Source organism: Lactuca sativa, chromosome 5, assembly GCF_002870075.4.
Source record: "Lactuca sativa cultivar Salinas chromosome 5, Lsat_Salinas_v11, whole genome shotgun sequence".
Taxonomy (NCBI): domain Eukaryota; kingdom Viridiplantae; phylum Streptophyta; class Magnoliopsida; order Asterales; family Asteraceae; genus Lactuca; species Lactuca sativa.
The window spans coordinates 318,376,075-318,398,340 of NC_056627.2; the positions used below are offsets into that span (position 1 = coordinate 318,376,075).

The 22,266-nt window shown below is 36.5% G+C and overlaps 1 protein-coding gene across 1 annotated transcript; it reads right to left on the reverse strand.

Moving 5' to 3' along the window:
• Positions 1-20,932: 20,932 nt before the first annotated feature.
• Positions 20,933-21,316, reverse strand: LOC111890635 (uncharacterized). The gene has a single exon (XM_023886738.1). The coding sequence runs from the start codon at positions 21,314-21,316 to the stop codon at positions 20,933-20,935; it is 384 nt and encodes a 127-aa protein (XP_023742506.1).
• Positions 21,317-22,266: the final 950 nt, after the last annotated feature.

Below are 22,266 nucleotides of genomic sequence, written 5' to 3' on the forward strand. Positions count from 1 at the left end.
ATATATATATATATATATATATATATATATATATATATATATATATATATATATATATATATTAATCTTGTAATATTATATTAGTATAGGGTTGTATTTTAAACTTTTAAAAATCTAGGGTTTGAAATTTAAATTGTCTAAATTAAAACTTTAATCACAAAACATAAATTTCAAAACTTGAGGACAAGTTTTAAACATTTAAAACATGGAGGATCAAATAACAAATAATTTTAATTAACAATTAATTTCCTAATTATCTATATTTGATTTATTCATGATTTCTTGCAAGATAATTACCAAATTAATCAAAATAATTAATTAATTATCATATAAGGAAATTAAATATTTTATTAGTTGATAAATATCTTTAATTAGATCAAGATTATAGTCATATATATATCAAAAAATCGGATTAGGGTTGATCTAATATGATTAAGGTAAGTTTCCATTAGATAATCATGAAAAAATCCCCAATCTGGCCTTTCCTGACGCTCGGACTCGCCGAGTGCACCAAGGGACTCGCCGAGTCAGGCCAACTCGCCGAGTCCACTATGGAACTCGCCGAGTCCATGACTCAGAAACACAAAAATCGAATTTTGCACACAAGTTTCAAACAAACAAGCAACAATTTAATAGAAACCAATCTAGGCTCTGATACCACTGATGGGTTTTAGCCATAAGAACTTTCCTATGTGCGCATGCAAAACTCTAATGCTTAGATCTAGGCTTTCTAATTAAACATGCTTTGAATCCAAGACTTCTAATGACTAATTAGGTATAAAACAATACAAAATCAGATCTAGAAGTTTACCTTTGAATCTCTTGTTTTGATCTTGTTGTCTTGGAGCTCTAGAGTCACAATTGTCACTCCTCTAATGGCTTACAAACACCAATAAGCAAAGAAGATGATTTGAGAGAGAGAGAGGAGAGGAGGAAATCGGCCAGGGTTTCTTTATTCTAGATGAGATACCGATTTCCCTTAGCCATAGGGTCTATTTATACTTGTAGACTCCTTAAGGGTTTCACCTTAAACCCTAATTGGATAATCCTTTCCTTAAAGCAATCCAAATCCTTATCATAGATAACTCATGGACGATTTTGAGCTATCCAAAGCTCTAGAATCCGTCCAATCCCTATCTCTTAAGGATTTACAGTCTAAAGTGTAACTATCAAACAATTGACAGTTTATACCCTCTTATTTAATTAATCTCTTTAAGTCACCAAATTAATACTAATTAATTTATGACTTATATTAATCAAATAACAATATTATTATTCCTTATATTATTCTCATAATATATTAATAATATTTATTCTCTCATAATAAATCATCCTGTCAAGTTGCTATGGTGAAGGCAACCCAAAAGGACCATGCACAATCGGGTCAAATACTTGCCTAATATAGTTGCAGCCTTAGACACTATTCCAATAGACTCCTCCTCAGGTGCAGCAGATGACTCCCCCTCAGATGGTGAAGAGGATACCATTGGAGGTCTGTACACAACTTTTCTTCTTCTTCTTCAGACACAATCTTTGAACCAGAGGAAGATCCAGATGAACTATCTGAAGACACATTTATGGACTTAAAGAGAGATGTGTAATCAAATAACCAATCCGGAACCACTCGAGCATCCGTTTCATTTTCCTCCAACCAGCGCACATCATAGGATTCCACAATTTGCTTCATCTTCTTGTTGTAGACCATATATGCGGTGCGTGCAGCATACCCTAGGAAATAACAATCACCAGCTTTGGTATTAAACTTTGGGTTGGACTCCTGGTGAAGAAGGGTGCAAGGGCAGCCAAATATGCGAAAATAACTGACTGAAGGCTTATGACCATATAGAATCTCATACGGCGTCTTCATCTGAGCCTTGTTGATCAACACATGATTCTGAACGTAGCAAGCAGTGTTAATCGCCTCAGCCCAAAAAAAGATGGGTAACTTGGAGTCACCATGTCCTTGCAGCGTCTTTTAAAGTTCTATTTCTTCTTTCAGCAACATCATTTTGTTGGGGTGTATGAGCAGAGCTGTGTTGACGCATGATCCCCTTTTCTGCGCAAAAATTATCAAGAACAGAGTTCTTGAATTCTGTTCCATTGTCAGTGCGAAGCGCCTTCACCCGGTGATTGGTTTGGTTCTCAATCAACACAATGAATTTCTTTATCAGATCCGCAACCCCAGCCTTGTTGGATAAGAAGAAAACCCACGTAAAACGAGAGAAGTCATCAATCACAACCAGACAGTACGAATTTATGTTGATGCTGAGGATGTTGACTGGACCAAATAAATCCATATGCAGCAATTGGAGCACCTGACTGATTAAGTTAACCTATTTTGGCAGGTGTGGTTTTCTATGATGTTTTCCTTGTGCACATGACACACACTTTTCAAAAGTTATAAAATCTCTAACAGGTAAACCACGGACCATCTCATTCTTCGCAAGGCGATTCAGATTTTTAGCGTTAGCATGACCGAGTCGTCGGTGCCACAACATTGCGTTCTATTCTGAGACCTTTGAAAAGAGGCAAGTAACTTTTTCGGGAATGTAAGCATTTCCATCTCTCTTAGATTTGACAAGAATCCATTCTTCCGGGATGACAATGCCTGGCTTGAGAATCATACATTCCTTGTCGATGAAATGTGTAGAATAACCTTTGTCGCATATCTGAGACACACTCAACAAACTATGCTTTAACTCGGGAGAAAATTTGACATTCTCGAAACTTAACACTCCATTAATGGTTACCCTCTGAGTGATCTTGCCACCTTCTCTGCCCGCAAAGGAAACGTATCCCACATTAAAAGATTGAATGTTGCTCAGTTGAGAGATGTCTCTTGTCATATGCCGGGAGCAGTCGTTGTCGACGTACCAAAGTCTGACGACATTCCTCCGCAACTGTCCCTGCAAAATGAGCAGGTTTAATTAGATTTGGGAACCCAGTTCATTACTTTCCCGAGTTGGCCCTTCACTTTCTCAGATTTATCATTATTTACAATCTTTTCAGAGGATGTTGATGATTGATAGGAAGTTATTTTGGGCATCCATTGATAGTTGGGTTTCTGAACAGTCACTGGTGATTTAGAAATAGGTTTCCTATTTGTTTGCAATGAGCACCTGGGTTTTCCACCAGAAGTGGCTGAAGACCCATAACTACTCCTTGACGAAACCGTTCTTGGCGGAGCCTTGTTCGGTTTTGGCAAACAATTGGGTACTTTGTTATGAAAAACCCTTTTATTCTTTTGAAAAACTGCCCTTTTTCTACTTCGATCGTCCTTCCGATCATCATTCTGAGAACGAGTTCTTGAGGACTTTCTAATTAAAGACCTTCCTCTAGATTCGTTCTCTGCTCTTGGTGACATATAATGTACAAAGATTCTGTTTGGACAATTCCTAGCTATATGACCACCAATACCACAATTAAAACAAATTTGTTTGTTATTATTTAAATTTGTACAATTTTTCTCAGATTTATTTTCTTTACTGATACCCTTACTTTTCCCACATGAACATGAACAGGAAGCGGGTTGTGAGATAAGTGAGGGTGTATCAGATGATGTAACCTGTGGATTTGGTATGTTTTCATTTGTAGCATCACAAACAGTAGGATTATCAAACAACTCATCAAACACTTCAAAAAAGTTTAATTCAGCAGAAACAGATGTAGAAGTATCACCAAAAACATTATCCTTTTTAACATCAGAAACAAAAAAATCTTTATTGGAAACTAAAACTTCAGGTTCAGACTCAGTTTTGTTATCAGAAACAGATCTTTCAACTTCGTGCTTTGACTGATCTAAGGATTGATCTGCAGGGGAAGTAGAAATGTTAGTACTTTCAACATTAATAAATCCTCCTGAAACAAAACCAGATGGCTTGCCATAAACCTTGAATGGTTCATTAGCAATCTCCTCCTTGGACAATGGTTGAAGCTGATATGTGTGACTAAAGGGAGGTGGCACTTTATCATATCCTAGACGTTTCTGTTGATTATTTTTGAATTGTAAACAATGATCTATCATATTTACAACAACTTCGCTTGACACATCAAATTTCTTAAAATCAAAATATGCAGATTCAAATTTGGATTTTAATGTATCAAGCTCAGTAAGTAACTCAACATTCTGTCTCTTGATATAGTCGTAGTTTCGCATTTATTACTGTAGTCCTCCTGAAGTTTCCTAAAGTCTTTTATCTTTGTCTCTAATTGGGCCTTTAAGGGTTTTTGTCCTTTTCTAAGTTGATAACCCTCATATCTAAGGTCATCTACTTCTCTACGTAATGAATCTATTTCATCACGAAGAATTTTAACGTAATCAATAAAAGCTTGAAAGCAAGAAGGCAAACTTACCTTATTTTTCTTCGGTTCGGAAGTAAAAGACACCATCAGTGCACACTGTAGCTCCATCATCTGTTCTTCAGCTGCAATACTCTCCACAGAAGCTTCATCCTTAACTTGGGTCAGGTGAGCATTTTCAGGTCTAGAAATGTTCAAGGCCTATATCTGATCCTCCCAATCAAAAGACTGAGCAACCATAGCCGTTTCACTATTGACCTGAGCACCTCCGTTGTTGTTTCCCACCGCAACCATCGTCCTTTCGTTGTTCAACCTTATATCCGGCTTTAGGCATTCACGAGCAAAATGACTCGGCTCACGACAATTAAAACACCGCAGCTTCCCCTTGTTGAACCCCACCTTTTTATCAGCGTTCATCCCCCAGTTATTCTTCCCTGTCTTCTTAGCAAACTGCTTCGCCCTGAACACCGCCATGGCAATTTGCCATGTAATATCCATTTCTTCCACATCTTCTGGATGAATCTGATCCAGATCAGCAAATGACAATTGTGGTGGAAGATCTCCAACTACAAGAGCATTGTAGTAGTTAACAAGTCCTGTGGTGAGAGCAAGATTTTCATCACTTTCCTTAGAATTTGAGGAAGAAGCCACATTTTAGGAAGGAGCAACTTGTAGAGCAACAGACGATTGGTTCTGAGAGAAAGGCATGGATGATGTAGTAGGAATTGAAGTCGCTGATGAAGTGGAAAAGAGTTGAGTCTGAGCTTGTTGAGCAGCAAAGGGTTGACCTGGAGAGGGAAAGGTGAGAGATGAAATAGCATTGTTATAGGAAATACCAAGATTTGCAGTTGAATACGAATTCACATGATTAATCTCTCGCTGTTTGTCATCAATATCACAAGCCTTGATGATCGTCATTGTTTCAAGAAGAGTGAGGCGATTTAGATCATTGGTCTTCTTAATAATAGCTACATTCATGTCCCATGACTTTCGAAGAGCATTCAGTAGCTTCTTATTTATTTCAGACTTGGTCAAGAAGATCCTAGCTATATTCATCTCAGCGGTGAGAGTTGTGAATCGATGTAGCTGTGCCTCTAGGGTTTCTCCAGGAATATAATTGAACATGTTGAATTTATGGCGCAACATGTCCTAGCGACTTTCCTTCATGTCTTCATTTCCTTCATATACCTCAATCAGGGCTTCCCACAAAGCCTTAGCTGAAGTATACTCTCTGGAAACTTGAGCTACATCAGGAGATAAAGCCATGGTCAGAGTGGCCAAAGCCCTTTCCTGTTCTTCCACTTTCTCAAAGTCTTCATATGTATAGTTTTCTACTGCTTTGTCAACTATCTGTCCTGCAACAGTGGTGGTAATTATGACAGGATTCTTGATGATGCTTCTCCAAATCTTGAAGTCCTTCATTTTAATGTACTTTTCAATCCAGTATTTCCATTCAGGAAAACCATCTACAGACAGCAGTCTTGGAATGCGTGCAGTCTTGAAGAAACCCTTTGTCAATAGAGGACCTAACAAGTATCTCTTATGTTGATGACAATGCAATCATGGTAAGCCACTAGGTAATGCTCAATGTTTCAGTAGATCATGAGACTTGATGCATACGACAAGCATGCTTCCAGGGACAGGGTCAGTGAAGATAAATTTATCCAAGAAAATAACCACCCAATCCTTGTCAATTTTCTTTTGATGTGGACGAGCCAAACTCATGCTGAAAGATATGTCAATGCATAATGATCCATGTGAGTGGGTGACTCATTTTCATCTTAAAATATGATCTCATTGATGAGATACTTAGAGAGATTTTTCACATACAACAGCGTGCTTCTAGGGACAAAATTTGTCAATGGTTTCATACTTTCAATTCATTGGTACAAGACAAAAAAATAAATACAAAATAAAAAAATAATTGGTCAAAAAAGGAATCATTCAAAAAGAGGAGAAAATGCAGCTTTTTCAGAAAAGTCATAAAGACCGGATTTGGCGGATCCTTTGAAATGAAAGGTCATTAATGATTCTTTATTCCAAGATATCTACCCTGCAGCCTTCATCTATAAAAAGAACATAACTGAAACACAACCCATCACATAAAAATAAGGATTTAAATACAAAAGTTAGAGAGAAATGTTCTCAACGTTTGATGTGTTGTAGATAGATTCCAAACTCCATATTTATCAAATTCAAAAGAAGTCCAACAAAACATAGTCTTTGTAATCAATAAGTTAGAAGGTTCCAATTTTGTAACCTTCGAGTTATGCATGACCTCAAAAGGAGACTCGAAGAAACAATGCATTGGGATCCAAGAAATAAGGGACGTGGAACATCGTCTTGATAATGTGTTCTCTAGATCTCAAATGGGGTTTGGTGTAGCAGTGAGAATGACTATGAAAATTATTCGTGCCATACTCACTAGCTTCACCTGATCTTATTGCAACAGAAATAGGCTTCAAGGGACGGCAAGAAGGGCACCCAGAACTAGATGAATAGACAAAATTATTTTTAAATGGGTGTCAATCACCCTAACCATCATCTTCATACTTAAGAATGCAGTCGCTGAAGAAAAGATGTAGAGCCGAGCTCAATGATAAGATCTTGAAACAAATGGAGTGAAATGTTAGGCGAGTTGGTCTTTTCTTTTTAAGGAAATAATACTTGTTAGCTCTAAAGGAAGGATATGCATGATCTTGAGACTAGAAGATTAAAGAAAAGAAGCATACTAAATGTAAGCAAAAACATGTATACATCTTTGGTAAAAGCAAAAGTAGAAATTTGTTTGTATTTTTCTTGAAGCAAAAATCCCAAGATTTTGAAATTATTCAAATGAAACCATTAAAGAAAAGAAAACATAAATAAGCAATTGTTTATCAAACAAAAAGATCAATAAGATATGTAAGCATTGTTTGTCATGATGGCATTAAACACAATAGAGTACCCTAAGTCCACAACTTGTCCCTTCTCCTTACTGAGGAAAACTTTATAGCAAGTGACACACAAATGATTTATTGGAATAAGATTTTTATGAAGACCTTTGACAAAAGACACATTCTTCAGCTCAATTGATCTGCACTTGGCATTGCCAAAACCTTTGATTTCTTCATTGCTACTATCTCCAAACATAACTATAGGGCCATCTTTCTTCACATAATCATTCAGGAGAGACTTAAATCATGTCATATGTCGCGATCATCCACTATCTAAGAGCCGGATGTGCTCTTGAACTTGAAGTACTAATGAAACATCCCAAAAATACAGTTTGAAAATTTCATTATAAATCAGTAATAAAACCATAGTCATCATACATCATAAAAAAATCATAGCAATGTATCTCAGAATAATATAACAATTGTCACGTATATCAGAGTATAAACAACCCAGGCTGAACAAATGGTGTGTGCACTGCAATCTTCCCGAGCTCTTCTTTTAAAAACTGAGTACCTGAAACTAAAACTGAAAACTGTAAGCACGAAGCTTAGTGAGTCTCCCCAAAACTACCACATACCATACAATAACACATATAGCACATATTGGGCCTTGCCAACTGCATCGGGCCCCGCCCGGCATCGGACCGAAGTCCGGCATAAATTAGGCCCGACCCACTGCATCGGGCCCCGCCCAGCATCAGACCGAAGTCCGGAATAACTTGGGCCCCGCCCGACATCAGACTGAAGTCCAGAATAAACTACACATAACAAAAACATGAACATATAACATAATCACATATACTGCATCGGGCTTGCCCGACATCAGACCGAAGTCCAGAACATACTATCATCTAAACAAGCCGACATTGTGGCCGCAAACCCGTTCCTACTGGAAGGAAACTCACCTCACACTACTGAAGTCCTGCTGATAAAACCCTAGCTGCTAGATGACAGTTTCCTAAATCTGTCAACATCCAAATAAAACCCAATTAATAATTGGGATCCACTACATAACCATAAGTACATACTTTGGATAATTACTACATTATCCCAAGCTTGGCTTATTCAAGCCCAAGGCCCAATCCATAGGCCCAAAGTAAACTAGGAATCAATGCCCAACATATGGCCCAATTTTCCAAATTGGGCCCAAGCATATACATGGTCTTATTCTAAGGCCCAACATCATATAATCATTAAGGCGCAAACTATGGCACATCTATGGCCAAATTTTCCAAATTGGGTCCAATCTATCATATGGGCCTTACCCTAAAGCCAACTAATTACTCTAGTTCATTTGATTATTCTTGGATGGCCCATTAATAACCCAATTACCAAAGCCCAAAGGAAAGGCCCAACTCAAGGCCCAAGTGAAATTAGGGTTTCACATAAAATGACGATTAGGGTTAAGTGTTTCTTACTTAACCCATTAAGGAATTAATCCATTAAGTCATTTACTCTACTAGATAAATGATATGGAGTGATTGGGCTTAATACATAATCCAATCCCAATGGCCCAAAGGTGGATCCCAATAAGTCCAAGGCCCAAATACTCACAATTAGGGCTTTCTACCTAAACAAGGCCCAATAGGCCCAAAATTAATCTTTAAGCCCATTGGGGTTTTGGCTAGGTCCATTAGGGTTTTGCTTGTGGGGAACCACCCACTACCACCTCGGGTAGTGGTGGTCAACGGTGGTGGTTATTATTATTTTTCATTATTCAATGCTAATTACAGTTACAAGGCTTTTATCCAAAATAACATACACACACTCACTAACTAACACACACACACAGCCACACCGTGGTGGCCGGCGATGGTGCTTGGCGGCAGCCACCACCCTATGGTGGTGGTCATGTTGTTTCCAAGAACTTCATCTATACACACCTACTGAAACACGCATATCTTCACTATTATGCTCAGAAAAGGAAACCAAGCACCCACCCGGTGGCGGTTCTCTTGTCGACGGCAGCGGCAGCCCTCACGGCCACAATAGTGGCTAAAAGCAGAGTTGCAGCAACGAACTAGAGAGAAGAAGGGACGAGGAGGATAAGCGGAGACCACCTTGGAATGAAGCAATGCCCATAGCAAGAAGTGGAGGAAGGAGATGGTGATCCAATAGCGAAGGAGCAGCGACGGGAGGCTCGGCAGCACAGCAGTGGACGGTCTCGGAAGAAGGAAACATCATAGTAACCTCGGCATCGGCCTTAGGCCCATCATCGGAGTCGCATGGAGTCACCGGCGATCCTACTATGGCCTCACGGAGGCAGTTACCGGGACGAGGGGGTGATAAGGTGAGGGCGGCGGCTGCATAGGGGGGTTTAGGGTTAGGGTTTGGTGGCTGGTGAAGTTTTATACCCGGCTTCACTAAAAGTTTGCCATAATATCAAGACCAACCCTCCTTTTCTCTTTTTCTTTCAAACCAAGGCAATAATTTACCCTTCCCACCCTTGCTCATGGAATTTCTTTCATATCTAGTCCCACAGTTACAATTCAACCCCTCCTTACAAACTATTCTTCAAATAAAGTCCATATGTTACCTTTTAAACCCTGGCTTTCAAAACTCTTTACAATGGAGTCCAGAATTACCATTTAGCCCTTGCTTCTCATAATCTATCGATCTTAAGTCACAATAATTTACCACGTCATCCTTACCTTCATAAATACTTACAAGACTAATCCGGAACTGACACTTTTAATCCTCGACTTCTAAAATTGTAACAATTAGCCCTTCGATACCATCCTTGATATATAATTATTTATTTTAGGGATACCATTCATTCATAAATTTCATTTATTTAATTATTTAATAAACGGGGTGTTCAACTAAGACATGAATTAGCACACATTGACCCATTTTGCAATGGGCCACTTAGGAAGGAAAATATTATAGCATTCAATTGGAAGACAGTTTAGAGAATTTTCCTTTTTGACCCATTTGTTATTTCGAACTATAATGTTGTCAATGCATTTTGTATTTTCATCAAATTTACACTCGCTAATCTTATGTGAAGGGTCCCCACAGCAATAACATATCCTGATTCCAATATTTTTTTCTTTTAAAAATAGGCTTCCAGTAAGTGGAATCCGGCTCATTTAATTCAAAACCCCTTTCTTTTGTCCTGGAACTCGATACGCTACACTGTCATTACATGCTAATGAATTGGAAGATTCATCAGCGTTAGAAGTATCTGAAAGACAGTCAATGTCAATGTCACTTACAGTGAATTGAGGAAATTCACTAAGTATTTCATTCACTGATTGAAATCCACTAGTCAAAATGGTTTATTTTAGCAAGACTTTAGTAGAGGGCAACACATATTCATGAGTTGGAAGATGTTATGATGGATCAAGAATGGACAAGTGAGATTTACAATTAGGGTGTCCATTTGAGTCAGTGACACAATGTTTGTCAATCAAACATTGATTTATAAAAAAGGTACTGACAAATCTAGTTTTTAAGTCCTTTTCAAGATCACAGGCAGTGTCAAAGTTTTGTTTGGATTCAATATGTCCAAGTATTTTCATAGCATCATCAATATTATAACCGCGAATTTTCTCACAATGATCATGGATTTGAACGTTTATTATTTTGTTTAACTTGAAATGTGAATGTGCCTAATTGTAAACGATACACTGTAACTTTTTGGCAAGTTCATCAAATTTTTCCTTTTCAGTGAAGAAGAATTTGTTTGATAAAGATATATTTGCAAATTCTTTATTCAACTGTGAGAGAGAGTTTTCAGTAGCAATCAGTTTCTCCTATAAAATCTTAATCTTTGATTTAAGTGTGAGCTTTTCAAAGTTATATTTTGCGGATCAAGACGCAAGTAATCAAACACATCAACTTTTTCATTAGAAGATTAATTAATAAATTTGTTAACCTGATACATGGAAGATGAGTCCCAGTCTTGCATCTTCGAGTCACTAGTGGCTTGAGAAAGGTCAACGTCAAAAGCACTAGAACTTCCATTTGACTCTTCAATGTGAGAAACATCGATGCGAACCATTAAACACTTCCCTTTTGGCTCCTCATCTCCCGAAGACTCTTCTTCATCAACCCATTCTTCAATTTTCTCTTGTTTAGCAACAAGTGCTTTTGAAAGAGAAATATTTTCTTTCTTCATATGAGCCAACAACTTCTTGTACATCACCTCATAACTTTCTGAGTCTTGCGATGCTTTCTTTGCTTTGCACTCCCTGGAAAAGTGATCAGTGCTTCCATAGTTGAAGCACTTTTGATCATGTTTTTTGTCAGCGACTTTCTTACTCGGTGATGAACTGCTTCCTTTAGACTAAAACCTTTTACGCCCACTTAACTTGCTTTCTTCATAGCATTTGAAAATGAGTGTAGCACTAGTGATTAACCTTTAGAATGGAACCTTTGAGTTGGAGTCTCACCTTGTTGAACAAATAAGTGCTCATATCCATGGTTCAAGCTGTTGATTTGAGTTTCTTGAACTTCTACATTGTCTTCTTAGGCAACTGTCAGTGTCTCCATCATTTCGTGTGCAAATTCATAGTTCTAAACCAGATGACAAATGTATTAAGGAAGAGAGTTTCCAATGGCATCCTTTGCTTTTACATTTAGGCTCATGTGTCTTTTGTCTTCTTCATCATAGCTTGTCTTTGGTTTTAGCTTTAATCCACCAGTAGGTGCATTATCGACCATAAGTTGATACATGGTAATGTGTGGACCGTTATTGACAATGTTGAGCATGCCATAGTCCATAGTTTCAAGAACAACCAAGGCTTTTGTCTTCCATATACCAAATTTATTTTCATCGAACTATGAAATTTTATTTATTGCTGAGGATTTAGGATAGTATTGAGATAGGGAAGACATGATATCTTAAATGTATCAAAAAATCTGCTCTGATACCACTTGAAGGTTCATTTGATTGGATACAAACAAGAAAGAAATAAGAACAAGGATATCATAAAGATGTTTTGTAACATCCCATAATTTCACACCACAATTTCATTTTAATAATAACAAAACCATCATCCAAAACGTGTTCATAAAACCATAAAAAAATCAGAGTATATCAGTCAATCATCTCAATACATCAAAGTCAAATAAACGGAAGTCTTGGTGTGTGCGATGCGATCACCCCGAGCTCTTACCCTTCGATTCGGAAGTGCCTGAAGCATAAACTGAAAACCGTAAGCATGATGCTCAGTGATTCCCCCAAAATACCTCATACCATACATATCAAACATACAATAGGCCATGCCCAACAACCATCGGGCCTCGCCCGTCATTTATACAGATACATAAAATACATGCAAAAATCACTAAGATAAATAGCATACAATACACTCATCAAGCCCCGCTCGGTATACATATCACATATTGCTCATGTAAGAGTTATGCAGACAACTAGCATCCTAATCATAATAAATCACGGGTCAGCATTGATGCCTTCGACCCGTCAAGCGCAGTGAGGAGACTCACCTTAAACTGCTAAAAATCAGATAAATGCTCGGACTGCTAATCTAGAAAATCCCCACATTAAACAATCAAACAATACCCTAAGTAATAATTAGGTCAAAATTCATAACCGGGGTCCCTGACCCAACACCTTGAGCCTCTAGGGTAAAAGACTATTCTACATTTTATTGGGCCCAACTATCTTGGCCCAATAACCCTATGGTGGTCCAAGGCCCAAAAATTACCCAACCCATAAACCTAAGGTCCAACTATGACCCAACAAATACAAGGCCCAAAATCCAGCTAAGGCCCAAAGTCCAAAGGGAGTCCAAGTCTAAAAGAAGGCCCAAAGAAAAAGAAGCCCAATCATAACGTATGCCCTGCGTAGTCTTCGTACACACTGTGTACGTGCGTTGACCCAAACATACGGCATGCTGACCCAGTACGCACAACGTATTATGGAGTACGCCCGACATATTGGCTAGAATCCAAAAATCCAACTTAGGGCCTTATTCCCTTAAGACTTTTGCGTCCAAATTCACATCTAAGTCTTATGGAAGGTCTTAATCCATAAAGTCGTGAACTTAGAGCCTTTGCATGGCTCAAAAGAACCCAAACCTTACTTTAGTATTCTACTTTCACCAAATAGACCTAAACACATGCATGGTTGATCCACAACCATCAAGATGCTAACCTCATGGACTAGGGACCTCAGAAACATAAAGAGAAGTAACGCCTAACTTCTAAAGTGGAAGAAATCCACTAGATCTCATCATAGGACCAAAAAGGAACCAAAACTACATAAAGACTAGATCTAAGCATATAAGGAGCAAGTTCCAAGCTTTATACCTCAATGAAGTTGGAAATGATGTGTGAAATTTGGATCTACAAGTTCTCCTTTGATCAAGGATCCTTCTTCCAAGCTCTTCTTCCTCAAATCTCACCAACACACACAAGAGGGTCAAATCTCCTTAAAAGGTTCTAGGGTTTCGAAATAGGACATAAAGGGATATGGAGGCTGAGAAACGAGAGGATCATGGGTCATAATGATGTTTAAATAAGGTCCAAACCCTAAAATTTGTGGTTTGTCCCCTAGGTGCGTACGCTCTGCGTACCCACAGATTTTTGAAAATGGCAAAACTGCCCCTAGGGACCAAATCTGCAAAATATTTACATACCAAGGGTCAAAAATGAAAAGTACCTTGAATCGAGTGTTACGTGTTTTCACTAAGAAGTGATCCTCATGACGAGAATCAACACAAAGTGGCGATTAGGGTTACCATTTAGCATAACCTGATTACACAAATATATAGTAACACTAGTAACAATCAATCCGGACATTTATAGGATTGATTCTAATCTAAGTAAACATAATGATCCTAATCATTGAGATTAAGGAACGGTTAACTGACAACTACTGTTACTATCATTATAGAATCTAAAGTAAATACACTACTACTAGTGAGCACACGTTTGCGCTGGTGAGGTTCATAAGCTAACGATGGCGCTGGAGCTAATGGTCAGCGTGTATTTGACTCATCAGATTATTAGGTTCGACCTTACATGAACTTACTCTCTTTTTATATTTTAATTTAAAAAACATGTTTCTATTATAAAAACTAACTTATGGTATGTGTTTAGGGATAAATCCGGTATAAAAATAACATCTGAATCTTTCATGATAAAATCACATGTAAATAACATATGATATAATCACATGTCAATTTCATGGTTGAATCTTTCATCATAAAATCATATGTGAATATTACATTATAAAAATCTTACATGTTATAATCCATGTGAATTCTTCAATATATAATCACATGTGAATCTTAAACGATATAATCACATGTGAATATCATATGTAAATCTTTTGAGATATAATCACATATGAATCTTACATGATGTATACATATGTCGATATGCACATGATATAATCACATGGGAATCTTTCATGATATAATCACATGTGAATATAATTAAATGTGACTATCACATGATGTAATCATATGTGAATCTTACATGATAGAATCACATGTGAATCTTGTAAGTTTCACTTGTGAATATTTCATTATATAGTCATAGATGAATCTTAAATGATATAATAACATGTGAATTTCACATTTGAATCTTTCATGATAAAATCACATGTGGATATCATATGATATAATCAAATGTGAATTTCACAGTTGAATCTTTCATGATAAAATCACATGTGAATATTACATGATATAATCACATGTGAATCTTTCATTATATAATCACATGTGCATCTTAAATGATATAATCATATGTCAATCTTTCAGTATATAATCACATGTGAATCTTATATGATATATACATATGTCAATATGAACATGATATAATCACATGTGAATCTTTCATGATATAATCACAAGTGAATATCACATGATATAATCATATATGAATCTTACATGATATAATCACATGTGAATATTACATGATATATATATATATATATATATATATATATATATATATATATATATATATATATATAATGTAATATTCAAATTTGATTATATGATGTAAGATTCATATATGATTATATCAATGTGATATTCACTTGTGATTATATCATGAAAGATTCACATGTGATTATATCATGTTCATATCGACATATGATGATATGCACATGTGCATACGTCTATATGTGTAGCATCCCTATGATAAGGTACTTCTAAATTTAATCCTATAATTTTATTATGTTGCATTCTATGTCCATAAGTAGAAGGAAATGTGCATGAGAAGCCCTAGTGGCAATATCATAATTTGGGAGGTTTGGGAGTACGCCATCCCAAAAATATCATAATTTGGGAGGCATGCCTTAGTACACAGGGCGTACGTGCCCAGCTTGCAAACCCTAATTTTTAGGCAATATCATAATTTGAGAAGCCCTAGTGGCAATATCATAATTTGGGAGGCATGCCTTAGTACACAGGGCGTACGTGCCCAACATGCAAACCCTAATTTTTAGGGTTGGCTCATATTTAAACCTGATTATAGCCTCATTTCCTTCACCTTATCAACATCCACCCTCGCATACGTGTTTGCAACCCTAGTATCATCTTGAGGAGCCATTTCTATGCTTGTGTGTGTTTTGGTGCGCTTGAATAAGAAGGAAGGAAGAGGAGACCACCTTGAAGGAGTGAAGCTCACTAGATCCAGGATCACACCACCTTTTGGCACCATTTTGAGGTATCAAGTTCTAAACTTTGTGTAGATTCTTGTAGATCTTGTTTTGGGCTAATTTTAGGTCCTTTTGTCCCGAATGTGGTCTTTTGAAACATCCCAAAAATACGGTCCAAAAGTTTCATTTTAAATCATTAATAAAACCATAAGTATCATTCATCATATAAAAGTCATAAATCATGTATCTTAAAAATATCATAACATCTGTCAATATATCAAAATCATATGTCAAAACGACATAGTGAATCCTCCCAGGCTAAAAGCTATGGTGTGTGCAATGCGGTCATCTCGAGCTCTTCCCCTTACTAGCGGAAGTACCTAAAACCAAAACTGAAAACTGTACGCATGAAGCGTAGTGAGTCTCCCCAAACTACCACATATCATACACATAATCACATAGGTTGGGCCCCCGTCCCTTCCTCGGTCCCCGCCCGACATTGGAAAGTGTCCGGAATCAGGCCCAGCCTGGCATCGAGCCCCGCTCGGTATACAGATCTGTTTCTACCAGACCACGCCTGTCTCTTGGCACCGCCCACTATACACATACAGACAATAACATATAATCATACTAGCACATAAGGAATCATACACAATACTATATATTCTCATCCTAAGGCCTCGCTTATCATGGGCCCCGCCCCTACTCTGCAAATAATGTGATATGGAACCCCGTCCACATTCAGCTAGTGATGAGATACGAGACCCCCCCCCCCCCCGGACACTCACCTCCCTACCGGGCACATACAAGTATCACAAAGACAAAAAGTATAACTAAACATGCATTCCTTCATCGGGTACCACTCGACATCGAACCGTAGTTCGGAAACATACATATAAACATTCCTCGGTCCCCGCCCGACATCGAACCGAAATCCATAATCATATAAACATTCCTTGGGCTTGCCCCGACATCGGACCGAAGTACAGAAACCTACTACATACATAAACGGGTCGGCATTGGTGCCTTTGACCCGTTGCTACAGAATAAAATGCACCTCACAAGCTGACTGCAGAATCCCACGAATAAACCTCTCGCTGTTAGCTGGCAGATCCCCGAATTGCTGATCTCTCGACTCCCCGAGCTATCATTACCAACATAACACTAAGTCAAAATCCAATAATCCCTTAGATATCATTCCTTTCCCAAGACCCCTTCATGGGTTAAATTTGGTCAAATTCAACGCTTGTCAAAGTCAAAGTCAACACTCCGAGTTGCCTCAATTCGTCGAGTCATCCTCCTGACTCGCCGAGTTCCCTTGATACTCGTAGTTGTGATAAAGTGAGTCAACTCATCGAGTCCCTCCTCAGACTCGTCGAGTTCTACCTGGTACAAAATCGGGACAAATCAACTCAACTCGTCGAGTTCCACTATGAACTCGACAAGTTCCTCTGTTTATTTAGGACATCTTAACGGATTAAGCCCCTACACTTCAGATCTAAGCTTCTTGTTTCTCATACATACTAAAAACGTCCTTTTAAGGGTAAAGTTTCCAACTTTACCCGTTAATACCCTCATTTGATGGGCTTGGCTCAAACCCTAACTCTTTAGAACTTAGATCTTGGTCCACAAGTCATCAATACTCTAAACTAAAGCATATAAACAGAGATCTAGGCCTTAGACATCATTTAAACACGTAAAGCTTCTGCCTTTTCCTCCATGCATGGCCTTTTGGGGCATAAAAGGCCAAGATGACATCTTAGAGCTTGCATGGTGGCTCCAATGGCATAAAGTTTGCACCTTTATGTCCTAACAGCCCTTAACGATTCCAAATCTGATGGTTCACTCACTTGGGGCGTCCATATCCCAAAGATCAAGCTCCTTAGACCAAAAACCCAATAAAGTGAAAATAAGGAGATCTAAGAAACTACTAAGCAAGTTAGAGACTTGATTACCAGAAAATGATGATGATGAAAGGAAGTCTCTGGATGTACTATCTCCTTCTTGAATCCTCAAGCCTCTCCTTCTTCCACAAACTTCAACATATAAGATTTCTCTCAAGAATGGCTCACAACACTCAAACTAGCATTAGGGTTTCTGGACTCAGGGTTTGGACATTGGATACTAGAAACCCTAGAGTTTAGGATGTATAAATAGGGTGTAAAATCTTGGATTTAGGGTTTCCCAAACCCAGTCCAACTCGTCGAGTTGGTCCCCTCCAACTCATCGAGTTGGTCTTCCAAAAACACATGTGACAACATTCCTACTCGTCGAGTTCTCACCCTTGAAATCGACGAGTTGCCTTCTGGTTTGGAGATTTTCTTTCCTCGTTTGGCCTTCTGGTTTCCGGGTGTTACATGTTTCATAAACAAAGTATGTTCTTGACCCATTAAGTTATCCTTTCAGACCTTTAGGAGGGTCTTGAGTCATAAAAAATGGGTTTCAAATGGTTGGTTTTGCTACATGTATCTTGTAGAATGTCTTAATGGATTAAGAAGTTGAGATAAGCACTTAATGGGAATGTAAATTCATAAAGTTGGAAAATTTATGACTCTTGAGTGTATTTTAGCCATGGATCTGAAATATGGACGTAAGGGCTTAAGACATTAAGCACTTATTGGATTTTGGAGCTTCTAGGAGTATGCCCTTGTACTCGGAGTACGCCCCATGTACTTATTGGGTTTGACCAATTTGACTGTGTCTTTGACCAAGGTTGACTTAAGGGTATTTTGGGATTTTGATTATGATTGGTCATTTGATTGGATAGATGACACTTTAAGCTGAGATTCGGAGTCGGGATCTCATCAGCTACTGTTCAGTCTGTGAGGTGAGCTTTCCTCACTGTAATTGCGGGTAGAAGGCACCAAGGTCGGCCCATTGGATTAGATATCATGTTATGTGATAGTAAGTATTGTGCTGTAGTGATTTGTTAGATCGGTATCCTAGTATATAGGATGATGCTATTATTAGTTATCTGTAAGATCTGTCTAATTGTCTGTGGACTGGTTATATGTATACTTATCTGTTGTGTATATGTCAACATAGTTATGTGTGGTTAGGTTGAGGCGGACCAATGTAGACTGAAGGCCAAGACACCCAGGGCGTCCCGAATAGGTTGCAAGCCCGAGAGACGTACCAGTCAGGCCGAAGGCCCGGAGAACGTTCTGGATAGGCTGAAGGCCCGGTGAGGCGTACCCGTCATGTTGAAGGTTTTGTGAACATACCAGATAGTTTTTAGGCCGGTGGGGCATTCCAGTCAGTCTGAAGGCTCTATATGCATGTTGTTAGTTATTATGCTTATATTATGTGTTATTACTTTGGGGGAAACTCACTAAGCATTGGTTTATAGTTTTAGGTTATGTTTCAGGTACTTCAGATGACAGCGGGAAGACAAAGGCATAACCGTACACATCCTCTGTTTATGATCTATGATTTTGGGAAACTCTGATGTCGGAAATGTTTTGAAAACTATTTTGTAAACACTTTATGGTTTTGGGTTGTATTTAAAAAGTTTAAATTTATCATGATTTTTATGGATGATACAATATGCACACATGCATTTTGTGTGAGTGTTCTTCGTTAATTATTTTTTTAATGTTCATGTAGGTTTGAAATAATTTGTCGATAATATTGAAGATGTGGAAAATGATAAATTTAAAAAATATTGCAATTTGGGCACAAAGAAATTAAGACACTTTGAAAACATTTATAGCGGTTTTTTGTTTTTTATAGTTTATCTTGTATCGACAAATAATTCTACTATAATGTTTATAAGTCATTAAATAAAATTTGTTTTTTATGATTATTTACGAATATTACTTATTAAGAAATATGTTTGTATGCACTTGTAAATATGTGTATACGGGAAAAGTATGCATATATGCATGTGTAACTACATGATTTTTTTTTTTAAAACTTAGAGTTTTTTTTTATAAATGTTGGGTTTCAAAAAAAATATTGCTTCTAAAAAAAATTATTGCTTTTAAAAAAAATTACACTTTTTGAAAAAAAAAATCGAAAAAACTGCATTTATTAAAAAAAATCGAAAAAAAACAACATTTTTTAAATTAAGTTTTAAAAATACGATAAACCTGTTTAAAAAAAATGAAAACTTTGATCTTTTTATTAAATCCAAAATTTTATTTTTTATTCTAGTTTTTAAGAATTATTATTAATGTTTTTAAAAATATAAAACTACAATAATGATCATGTTGTTAATGAACATTTTTTGATCTAACGTTCATTTTTTAGTTTTCGGATTCTCATTAAACTGTTAGTTATCAACGGATCTCCACCTTTATATATATATATATATATATATATATATATATATATATATATATATATATATATATATATATATATATATATATATATATATATATATATATATATATATAGTAAAATGAAATTTTTGGTAGGGAAAGAAGAAATTTTTAATCAGCATATCTTTTAGGTGAAACAAAAATAAATAAATCATTAGATAAATAAAAAATAAAATGATTCACAAAAAAAAACGTCTTGATGATTTTTTTACATTGATTTTGTTATTATTCATTAAACTTGTTCGTCAAGTGAATTTTTGTTTGATTTACTAAGAAATGATTCACGAATGTGTTTTTTTAGGAATTTTTTCTTATGAATATAATGATTTTTTTGGTTTACTAAAATAATATGTACATCAAAAACTTTTTAACTTCCTACCAAAAATTTTGTTTTTATTTGATCCGGATTATATATATATATATATATATATATATATATATATATATATATATATATATATATATATATAGAGAGAGAGAGAGAGAGAGAGACAGAGCTAGGTTCAAATATTTTCAGCAACTATTGTGTGCATGAATGCACCAATAGGATTTTAGGAAAAAAAATAAATCATTAATAATAAATATAAGGGTGTAATAGTAATCTATACTATAATTAATTATGGTAAATTGATAAAATTAAATAATATCCCCTTTTAAATTAGGATATCAGTTTTAAAACCTCACCCCCACTAGATTAGGGTTTTACGCTCCCTCTTCATCTCATACAATACCCACACACACATAGAGATCCGGTAGAACTACTCTTCTTCTTCAATAGAGACCCGGTAGAACTACTCCACATGCATAATAGGTGATGATCCACTTTCCGTCTTAGGCCTCCACACACAGAAAATTCCAGAAGGTAGAGCTTCCAATTTGTCGGCTTCTGATGATGAACATGAAGATTCTTCTGGTTCATCAATGAACAACTTCTGTAATGAACTGGTGATTGAATCAGAAGCATGAATCTCATTATCCTTTGATTTAACTTCAACCTTGATGAGAAGATCGCGATTGAAAAGAGGAAAAACAGTCCAGCCTCGCGAATCGATCTCTTTTGCTGAAACTCCTTCTTCACTTAAATCTAACGAGAATCTAAAATCGTCTTCATCGGAATCCCCAAATTCGTGAAATCGACCGGCCTGTTCTTCACGTATGACTTTGGCGATAGCCATGGATGTGTTCTTCGATCTTTGAGAGATTCTTGAATCGGCTTCCAAGTATGCACTATATTATCTTTTTTTATTGTAAATTTAGTCACATTCATCTATTTATTAATTACATATGTTGTATGTTTCATCAAATGGAGTATAAAGATTTGTGCATCTGATTTTGTCCGCCAAATGTTTGTTAAAATGCTTGAATCAAATATTTCAGCCAATTTTTTTTTGTAATATTTGAACTATCATATCTCTCTCATACTAGCTTGGAATGATATGAAATTTGATTCTGCATATTCTCCTTTGTGTTAGCTACAAGTTAGGTTCAGAAGTCATTTAAATTTGATTAATATTGGTTGAGTTATAGTCCTTCGAACATGCGATGTTACAACTGTATTTTTAGCACTCTTTGTTTAGAAACATTTGTGATCTTTGAACTGTCATATTTACCACATTCTAGCTTGTAATAAGCTGACCTTTTTCCAAAGTATTGTCCTATGTGTTAGCTACAATGTAGTCATTGTAATTAGATTAAGTCGATAATTCGGATCAGGTGACTCGGGGAATAGTTGATCAAGTGACTTGGGTACATTCTGTTAGAATAAATTAAAAGTCTTTAATGTCTAACACATTCTGTTAGAATTATAGTTTTATTATGTTAGAATATACTGAAAGTTATACTATTTTAAAGTTGATTATGTTTTTTTTTTGGATTTAGGTTTTGAAGGGGCTGCCATTGATGTGGAAAATGAAGAAAACATGGAGAACGAGAGTATTCTAGCAGAATATTGTTATTTTTTAAGAATGTTATTCATTTTTGTTGATATTCTTTTAGAATATTTATAACTATATTAAAATGTATAAGACTTTTAGTCTGTAAGAATATGTATAAATTTGTATTTAAGTTCAGATGTATAAGAATACATTAGAATGTTTGTTATTTTTCAACATCTGATTCAAGAATT